The following is a 9,943-nucleotide window of genomic DNA, read 5'->3' on the forward strand; positions in this document are numbered from 1 at the left end:
AATGTCAGCTTCACACTTCTGCACTAAATTGTCAATTTTCATGAAATAAAATTTCAATAGAATATACCAAGCTTTATAGTTGTAAAATAACAAATGTTTTAAAATGCACAAGAGATTTACATACTTAGAAGGTAATTGTATATTTGTGTATTAAAGGATGTAGTTGTATTTATTGATTTAAAGCCCTATCAAAAAATTTTAAACAACCCTGCAGTGCTTTTTTTGGGATGGTAAATCTAATTTCTTTGTTGCAGGAGAAAGAACGTCTGCGAAAAGAAAAGAAAGCAGAGAAACAATTAAACAAGAAGAAGAAACTGGAGCTCAGAAGACTGAAGCAGAAAAAAGCTAAGGAGCTAATGAAGCCAAAAGAAGACATGTGTTTACCAGATCATAAGGTATGCATAATGTAATCTGTTTATAAATGCCATAATCATTGTGATGTTGTTGAAGCTGCATGCTTGAAGATCTGAACAGCTCTTTGTGTACTTGACAACCAAACTACATTTAACTGATTTGAATTGAAACGGATGTAGATCACGACAGTGCCATCAAGTGGGTATTCTTGGTATAACCATAAACCAGATATCACTGCTTACATCATTTATTTGAAAATACTTTGAGACTTATAGCAACGTGTACATCAATAATTTTAATCCACAATTTAAAAAGCTAAGAATAATTGTGTTCCTTTCCTCAGCCTCTTCCAGAATTACCTTGTATACCTGGACTAATTTTACCGGGAAAAACATTCTCGGACTGCCTGATGGTGTTGCAGTTTATTCGTAACTTTGGGGCAGTTCTAAATCTCGGATTAAACTCAAACCAGATCACTATAAGTGACATGCAAGATGGGTTGCTCAACATTGGGAACAGTTTGCAGAAGGTGCAGGACCTGTTGGTGAGCATGCTGTCTGCAGCTGTGTGTGATCCGGGCATACCAGCAGGCTGTAAGGTGAGGGCATGTCTTTTCATCTGTATCATTTCTGCAAGTACTTAACTGCAAGAGGCTGAAAATGAATGTCAAATATGCATATATTAAATGGGGACAGATGCACAAAAATGGCAAAATACAACATACTGTTCTTGTTTTGCTGGAAGACTTGGGTAATAGATTTGGTCAGGAACTTTACAAAATGGAATCCCAAAACTTGATATGTGCTGCTATATATTTTTCTTTTCTTTTGGACGAGGATTTAATTCATACTGTGTTCTTACAGTCTTCCAGGAAAGAAGTATTTTATATCAGTTTTTATCCTTTGTAACTTAGCACCACTATCTTAGTCCAAAGAAGTCAACCGGTTTTGAATTCTTCGTAAGTTGTAACCACCCAGAAATTAAAAAAAAAGTTGGACTGTTTCAGTGCAAAACCCTGTTGGGAGACCATTTGACTAATGTGGAGATCAACCAAGACAATGTGTCTGAGATCCTGCAAATCTACATGGAAGCCCATTCTGAACAGACAGAGGTGGCTGCTCTGGCCCACAGCCTTGAAACCAAGGCGTTCCAGGCTCACAGTCCGTCAGATAAGGCTGCTATCCTGGCATTCTTGGTTAACGAACTCTGCTGCAGTAAGGCTGTGATTAGGTAAGATTACCTTCAGATTTATTTTTACAATTAAAGTTAGGAAATGTTTGGCAGAATTGCTGCTTCACATTGAGTTTTTCTGATTTGTATGTTTTTTTTTCCTTCTATTGATGTGGATACCACCAATATTTATGTCACTGAGTGAAGAACCCTAATTGACAATGCTCAACATGGTGACAAAATAACTCTGTAATCATTTTCCAGTGTGGTACTGATAGAGACTCAGGCTCATTCTCTGTCCTGTGCTTTCCTTCAGTCAAAGAATATTCTGCTATCTATGCATTTGATCAAGAACTCCAGAAAATTGTTAATTTGCAATGACTTTAGTATTTTTCAAAAGTCTCTGGAAACTAAACATCCTCTTTTGAAATCTATTCACACTCACAAGTAAATTAATCACTCCAAAAATGATCCTCACAACATTTGAAAGCAAAAAAACAATAACTAAAAAAGTGAAATGAATGTAGGAATTTGTTCTCTATCAGGACAGTAAAAGCAGGGGCTCTGTATGCTAACAAAACTATGGAAATATTTACAATAACAAGTTCACTTAAGATGTTAAGCTATCTCATGTCCTTGACAGAAAGAAAGCTTAATTTATTTGCAAAACTTCTTTGTTGTACCAATATGTGTATGAAAATGTCAAATTCTGGCTGACGGGGACTTTCACCAGGTTGCATCAGACAATGTGTCTTACTTTAAAGTATACTTTCCACTCTTTGATGTGTTAAAATGCCTCAGATCCTTTTGTTTTATTGTTTTATTATGAGCTAGATAAAAGAGGTAGAGAAGATGTGGTATAAGGGAACAGATCTTTTAAATCCAGTGTAGATAATTGGGAATCAGACCAGGGATTCACTGCTGGAGGCTTTTTTCCCTTTTCATTATTAATAAAACTGCTGGGCGATCAGACTGCTATAGATACCCACATTTAGTCAACTACGGTAAATCTGCACCTAACATGCAAAAAAAAAAGGTTGATGGTTTTGCTTGATGTTTTTCAGCCAGATCGACAAAAATATAGATTATATGACCAACCTGAGGAAGGACAAGTGGGCAGTAGAGGGAAAGCTGCGCAAGTGAGTAAATAAGCCGTTTGAGATGTCTTATGGATATTAGTTGAATATTGTTACATTTGTATTGAAATCAAATTTTGCTAACTTTTTTGTTTCTGTAGACTGAGGAACATTCACGCAAAGAAAACAGATGAAAGACACATTGGTGAAGGAGAAGAGAACCATACCTTCAGCAGTGTCACTGTCCAGAACAAAGGTAAGAGGAAAAGCAGGAGCAGCGAAGAAGAGGATGAAGACAGCGAAGACCAAGGAGAGGATTATGATGGACAGGAGGAAGAAATGAGAAGGAAAATGAAGAAATCGGAGACATATGGAGAGGAGGTCAGAAATTGTATCCTCCAAGTGGAAAATCATCGTTTCAAATATTAACTATCAGCCCATTCTCTAGCTTCACAAATATATATATTTCTCCTAGGAAGCCGATAGACATTCAACAGACATTACCGAACTAGAGACAAAAATCCAGAAAACATGCAAGGTAAAAGAAGATGGTTCATGTCTTCATGATGAATGCCTTTACAGAAAAATAATCATTAATTAGTTATTATGTTTCAATTATTCAATTCACAAAGGGAGACTTGTGTATGATCAAGATTACATTACACATATTTCCCTGAAATATATACCTGTAAAAAAAGTATTATAACTGGTAACCTTCAGCTTGTTTGGAATCTTGGCTTTTGTCTCCCAGCATCTTGTTGACATTAGTCTAAAGGCATAAAATTAAACCATAGTCATCATAATCACAACTGAGCACATAAAATACATCACTCTGAGTGTATGTGTTTATATATTACTCGAGTTTGTCTTTTTGTGTTGAATTACTACGACTAATATTCACTGGTATTGTAATTCACTGAGATGCATTTGTCTAAATTTAGATTTTGTTTTCTCTTTTAAGTTGCAAAGTGAAATTAGTCAGAAGCTGTTTGAAGCATCTCACTCACTGCGCTCGATGGTTGTTGGTGAAGACCGATACAGGAGGCGTTACTGGCTCCTCCCACATTGTGGGGGCTTATTTGTTGAAGGAGTAGAGAATGGTAAACGTAAATTCAGAATTGATGATTGAATTCTTAGTTATTGTGTTCCATATTTCTTAGTTGGCCAAATGTTTGTCTTTCACAGAGTTGGAGGAGGTGGAGAAAGACGGGGGAAGACAGAAGGCTTCTGTCAGAGTAAAGGAGGAGCAACAGGAAAAGATCTCACAACCGAGGACAGAAAGTGTTAAAATCCAGGCAGAGTGCCAGCAGAACAATGATGACGATCTTCTCCAAAAGTCTTTTTCTAAGCTCGGCAAACTGTTTGAAGCAGTCAAAATGGATCAAAACTCAAACATTGATGCTGAGAACACCCATCCTAGTGAAGTTTCTATCACGGAGCCTTATCATTCCGATTGTACCCTGGAGACAGATAAAACGTCAGCTTCATCTACGCTCAGTGCTGTCCAACTCAACAATAACTGCATGACCCGCAGCCCTCAATCCATCCTGCCTGACAATCAGCTGTCTGCGGTATTGACTGAAAAAAGCAGTGAGTGGTTTAGCCTCCTGCCCCGCGCTCCTTGTGATGGCTCTTCTTTAGTCTCGAACATCAGTTGTCCAGCTTTCGTCTCCTCCTCACGACTTGTCAGGACCGAATCCTCCTCATCTCTCCTCCCAAATACCCCAAGGAAAAAAAACAAAGCTGGGATTAATAGACTACATTCAGCTGACTCTCAGGTCAGTCATTATTTTATTATAGTATCAAACAATTAGGCTTGCTTTGTTGTTTGTTCAGTGTCCAAATGAATGTTTAAAGATGGTCTATTGTGCTTCCTTGAACAGGTTAGGATAGAGTTATGGGCTATTCACAACAGATTTATTATATTTCTTGCACAAAATCATTCTTTGATAATGAGATTGTAGACAGTTCAGTTCTGCTTATTTAGAACTCTTTTAAGAATGAGTGTGTTTAGGGCTTCTTGTCACTTTAAATCCAAATAACCTGATGCTGGCTGCACCACCCCATCAGCCCCTCTAACACATTTACTCTGGTACATGAAAATGGCTACAAACAGATGTGTAATTACACAACTGTACATATTTGGAAAGCAGAATTAGAGTCTCCTGTTCAACCAACAGGAAAGCAAACGGTTTCTGGATGGTGAATCAACAGCAAAACACTTTTTTTTTTTTTCCCCCAGCAGTCATTATACGGAAAATACAAAGGCAAAACCAGCTGACCAATCAAGCTAGAGCTCCGCTTGGGTTGCCAGATAATGGGCTCGGCTTCACTGGGGTTTCTAGATGAGGTGCAGTGCCTGCGGATTTGGGACGTTACTTTAGAAAGATTTTGCTCATTCTCCAGACATCAAAAACCATGAACTTATTGTCCAAAAATGGCTGGGTGTTATTTTTAAGTGCTAGAGGGATTTCTAGTAGCAGTAGAGATCCAAATTGATGTGCAAAAACTTGCAAAAGGTGATTTAAAAACAAAAATAATAATAATATTAAATTATTTTATTTTAATACTTGAAATAAAATTTTTACTTCTGCTGTATGTAATGAGAAGTGAAACAAACTTTTGTACAGTGCATTTTGTCATCTCATAAAGTAAAGTCTGGCATTCATCTGAGCAGTCTGACACTGTATGACATGTTCAGATCAGCAACAAGTTCCAGCCTGTCCCCCTCCCTCCTCTATAACCTCTTTGCTGGATCTAACCTCCCAGGAAGCAGAGGGTAATCGAGAAGAGGACCTCTGTCTGGCAGATTGCAACTCTGTCGACAAGAGTGAAACCACAGAGCCTCTGAATAACAAGCCTGCTTGTGCGTCCTTTTCTCCTCTGGAAGTAGCCAAGGCTCAGGACTACATTTGTCCTCAGCCAGTTCCTGAAGGTAAGAGGGAAACCTCTCTGGTATGTGGGAAGTTAAATATCGTGGACTAAAAAGCCATCAGGATACACACTGTGATAATGTGATATTTGTCAGCACAAAAAACTCGAAGAATCGTTAAACCTGCATGCATGTTTTGGCAGAGATGCTGAGAGGCTGGTGGAGAATTTCAGATGCGGAGAACCTGCAGAGTCTGGTCAATTCTCTTCACCATCGGGGTATCAGAGAGAGGGTGCTGCAGAAACAGATCCAAAAAAATATGGAGCACATGAGCCAGATCTATGCCAACCAAAAAAATGGTAATTTAAACTTCAACTAATAATACATGAACAAGCTGAAATGTTGTATTTTGAAATGCACAAATTACATTGGCTTAAAAAAGTATTCGTATCACTTATTATCAAAATAGTCAGGGCACCACCTGGTTATCAGGAATATTTAGCCAAATACATTCACTGTATAAGTTTATGAAGGAGTGAATTCAGTTCTACTTCACAGTGGACACTGCACCCATACGCCTGAACAATCACAACTTCTTTGTAGAAGGAAAGTGTATGTGTGCTTAGGGGTGCATGTGCACATGAAACACAAGATGAATCAGGGTTGTCATCTCTACTTGGAATATTGGCGCCAAATTACCACAATGGGACAAATGGCTCAGCTTTAGAAGCCAGATGAAGAAAACCTGTCAGTAGTTGCGAAAGACTTGAAACGTGGGCAGATGTTCATTGAACAATGGCACCAAACATACACCCAGAGCTGCAATGTAAAGATTTATCAAACTTACTCTTGTGTTGGAATGGCCCATTCAAAGTCCAAGCATAAATCCAGGTGATTCTCTGGCAAGACTCGAACATTTATGTTAACATATTCCTTTCATCTAATCTGACTCCACTTGAAACATTTTTTACAGAAAAAACAAAAACATAACACAAGTACAGTTTTCATTTTCTAGCCATCCTAACCTGCTAGCTGCATAACCCAAAAAACTTGCTGATGTACTTCTCCAAAGAAATGCTTCAGACGAGTTAAATACAAATAGACCTCATATTCTGGCTCATCCTTTGGTTTTATGTTATTGGTTAACTACAATCATTTTGTTTTTGCCTCACAGTTGCATACTATACCATGTTAATTTGTTGGATAAAATCCCATTCAAATATTTGTGTGTGTAATGTAAAGACATTACACACACAAATGTGTAATGTGTATATGTTTACAAGGCTTCGCAAGTTGACTTTACATCCTCAAACCTTTTTCTATGTCTGTCAGCAGAATTTGATACAAACGACCCAGGAAAGCAGAAGATAAGCAGGGAGATTTTTGAAGGCTGGTGTGTTGAACAGCGGGCCGAAGAGGTGGACAGCAATCTGCTGCTGCAAGTAGAAGCTCTGGAGAAAAATGTAATATCTGCCAATTTACCCATTCAGGTATGTATCTGTGTCTGATTCATAAACTCCAAAATAAAATAAGATTCCTACAGCACCATAATGGTTATAATGCTCAAATGTATCTACTTTAGGGTTGGATGCCCAGTGAACCCAAGTACAACAGTGATGATCTGGGCTATTTTGAACACAAGCCCTTCTCTTCTGTTTCTTTGGAAAACAAAAAACAGGGAGAAACTCGACAGGAGAGACTTCCAGGCTTTTGGATGCGACGCTCCAACAAGCTTCTTGACGTAGCAGTCATCAGGCTTGCAGAGCTGGAGAGGAACATTGAGCGAAGGTAGACCTCAAACTACACACCTCTGATCTGACAGCACAATGTGATAATCATGTTTGTATTTGAGGTAAAGTGAGACTATGGATGGTGCTTTGTAACTAAAAACTATATGGGCTGCTGCTTATTCTTTTTTTAAAATAAACTCTCCAAAGAGTCATATATCGTCTCTTTACAGCAACAAAGTGGAGGTTGCTCCTGGGATGAGACAGTGGCATAAAGCTCTCGGTAAAATCCGCAATTCAGCTCAGCTGTCTCTTTGCATTCAGCATCTGCAGAAATCTGTTGTTTGGAAACAAGACGTCATGAAAGTGGTTGGTCTTTCCTAATATCTCTCTTTGGTTATATATTAAAAAATCTTATTGTAACACTTCGACTGAGGAGCATGTGTTTTGTAAACATCCCTAATAAAGTCATTTGTTCTGAGCTATCTGAAAATGGGCTGTTTAATAGATTAATATATTACCATCTGAAATGTTAACAATCATGATAAAAACATTTTAATTAACATTTGAAACTTTTCAAAGTGATTATGGATATTTGTCTTTATATTTTTGTTTTACCAGCAGTGCCAGCTCTGTCAGAAAGGAGACAATGATGAACTTCTTTTACTATGTGATGGCTGTGACAAAGGCTGCCACACTTACTGCCATAATCCAAAGATAACCGTGGTACCTGCTGGAGCATGGTTTTGTTCTTCTTGTGTGAGTGAATGATTTCTTTTGACAATTTGTTCTTAATTTTCAACGGACAGATGGTGGATTTTTAGATCCTCTAAAATCTTCTGTGTTCCGTCATTCAGGAAAGTGGTCAAATCCCTCCCAGTGGGAAGCAACAAAGCCAAACAGCTGGAGGAAAGCATAAAAGCAGTGAGGTAAAACAAAACTGTAAGCCATCTGTGAAGGGAGAGCTTGTCAGTGAGGAGGTTGCCAGCAGCAACAACATGCCAAAAAGAGGTTCCAAGGAGTTCAAAAAGAGGAAAGGAGAAGACAGCTCTGAGCCCAGGTTTGACAGCCTTGTCTCCTGTGCAAAAAGGGCCAAAACACCCAACAGTGAGCTGGCTGTGTGTCGGTATGTACATGCACATTCAGAACATACAGCGTTTGTCTTTTTTGTATAAAACAACCATAATATTTTGTTCAAGAAAGTGACACTTTGTTTCTTCCCTTCAGAGTGCTGTTGGCCGAGCTGGAGGCCCATCAGGATGCGTGGCCCTTTCTGAGCCCAGTTAAGCTCAAGTCTGTCCCTGGATACAGAAAAGTCATCAAGAAACCAATGGACTTCTTTACTATTAAGGAAAAACTAATCAACAACATGTAAGTATCAGTATCATAATATCATTGTGCCAAATTGGTCATATGATGTTGGTTTATTTTACTTATTATGGGTATGCATGTGTATATACACTCCCTTTCAAAAGTGTATATGTCCCTCATACTTTTCCACATTATGTCACATTAAAATACCAATTTTCATGGAGTTGGTCCATCATATAAAACCCTAGTTTTTGTGATATGAAGTTTAAAGTATATATATATAGTCTTAAAAGTATACTTTGACTAAACAATTCTAATGTATACTTATGCTCTGATCCAAATTCTTACATTGCTGTATGTTTGGGATTGGTATGTTCCTTCTATCTTGATGATTTTCAGTAATGTTCTCAAACAAACCTATGAGGCCTAAAAACAATATTTATGTTCTGACTCTAAACTGAATTGAATTTTACGAGTGTAAAGCCAGTTGAAAACATTTTTTAAACCACTTCAAAATTATGCCCCATGTGAAGTTGCTCTATCTCAAAAAAATCATTAAAAAATCATTAAAATACATTTAACTTTTCAAAATTTAAATAAACTTCAAAGGGTAGGAATATTTTTTGTAAGGCGCTGTAAATAACTATATATAAAAGTTTGGGGTGTAAATTCAACTGTTCCTTTATGATTACAGGTATTTAAATCAGGAGAACTTCATTACTGATGTGAACCTGGTTTTTGATAACTGTCAAAAATTTAATGAAGACGACTCTGAAATTGGACAAGCCGGCCACAGGATGAAGAGATTTTTTGACAAACGATGGACCGAGTTACTGCATTGAAAAAAACAAACAAACAAACAAACAAAAAAACAAAACACCACCGTTGACGCAGCAATATTATTCTTTGTAATTAAAGCTCTGTCTTTCACTTTTGACCAGATTGCACACCTTTTGTAAACGCTGATGTGCAGAGTCAATAAAGGTAACAGAAAAGACTTGTGGAATGTCTGGTTGTGTTGAATACTGCTTTCTTTAATAAAATACACTTTATCCTGAACCCAGTGTTTTCAGAAATCTAATTAATCAAGTGGATATATGTGTTTTTTAAAGATTATATTCAAGTGCTTCTCATTGGGTATTGGATTTCACAAATAATATTTATTTTATTTTAATTTTTTATTTTTTTTTTTAGAAAATGTGATAAACAAAGTACATGAACTATTTGATTCTGGCCGACAGAACTGCATGTAAACCGCAGGATTACTGACAGGTAGCTGCATGTGAAAGTGAATAGATTCCCCTAAATAATTGGCCACAACAAAACGCATGTAATTAGTTTAAGATGAGCAGCAAAACAGACTGGAATAACCCAATTCATTGATAATTTCTAGGGATCACATAAGTAGCAAATTCACAGAAAATGTATACATT

The 9,943-nt window shown here is 37.4% G+C and overlaps 1 protein-coding gene across 6 annotated transcripts in view; it reads left to right on the top strand.

Annotated features, from left to right (window-relative positions):
* The window catches only part of LOC122840019 (bromodomain adjacent to zinc finger domain protein 2B), a 31,373-nt gene extending 21,866 nt beyond the window's left edge, over positions 1-9,507 (top strand). For 2 of the 6 annotated variants that reach the window (XM_044132118.1, XM_044132121.1), the window contains 17 exons: positions 255-395; positions 698-952; positions 1,361-1,584; positions 2,589-2,663; positions 2,762-2,981; positions 3,076-3,138; positions 3,562-3,700; positions 3,786-4,378; positions 5,370-5,535; positions 5,676-5,831; positions 6,805-6,962; positions 7,055-7,260; positions 7,433-7,568; positions 7,821-7,958; positions 8,057-8,325; positions 8,427-8,570; positions 9,205-9,507. In XM_044132118.1, the coding sequence (XP_043988053.1) occupies positions 255-395; positions 698-952; positions 1,361-1,584; positions 2,589-2,663; positions 2,762-2,981; positions 3,076-3,138; positions 3,562-3,700; positions 3,786-4,378; positions 5,370-5,535; positions 5,676-5,831; positions 6,805-6,962; positions 7,055-7,260; positions 7,433-7,568; positions 7,821-7,958; positions 8,057-8,325; positions 8,427-8,570; positions 9,205-9,352 (3,231 nt within the window). In that variant the 3' untranslated portion in view covers positions 9,353-9,507. The remainder of the gene's footprint in view (positions 1-254; positions 396-697; positions 953-1,360; positions 1,585-2,588; positions 2,664-2,761; positions 2,982-3,075; positions 3,139-3,561; positions 3,701-3,785; positions 4,379-5,369; positions 5,536-5,675; positions 5,832-6,804; positions 6,963-7,054; positions 7,261-7,432; positions 7,569-7,820; positions 7,959-8,056; positions 8,326-8,426; positions 8,571-9,204) is intronic. The other 4 variants (XM_044132120.1, XM_044132122.1, XM_044132119.1 and 1 more) reach the window with 4 other exon arrangements.
* The last annotated feature ends 436 nt before the right edge of the window (positions 9,508-9,943 follow it).

The sequence above is a fragment of the Gambusia affinis genome, linkage group LG11, assembly GCF_019740435.1.
Source record: "Gambusia affinis linkage group LG11, SWU_Gaff_1.0, whole genome shotgun sequence".
Taxonomy (NCBI): domain Eukaryota; kingdom Metazoa; phylum Chordata; class Actinopteri; order Cyprinodontiformes; family Poeciliidae; genus Gambusia; species Gambusia affinis.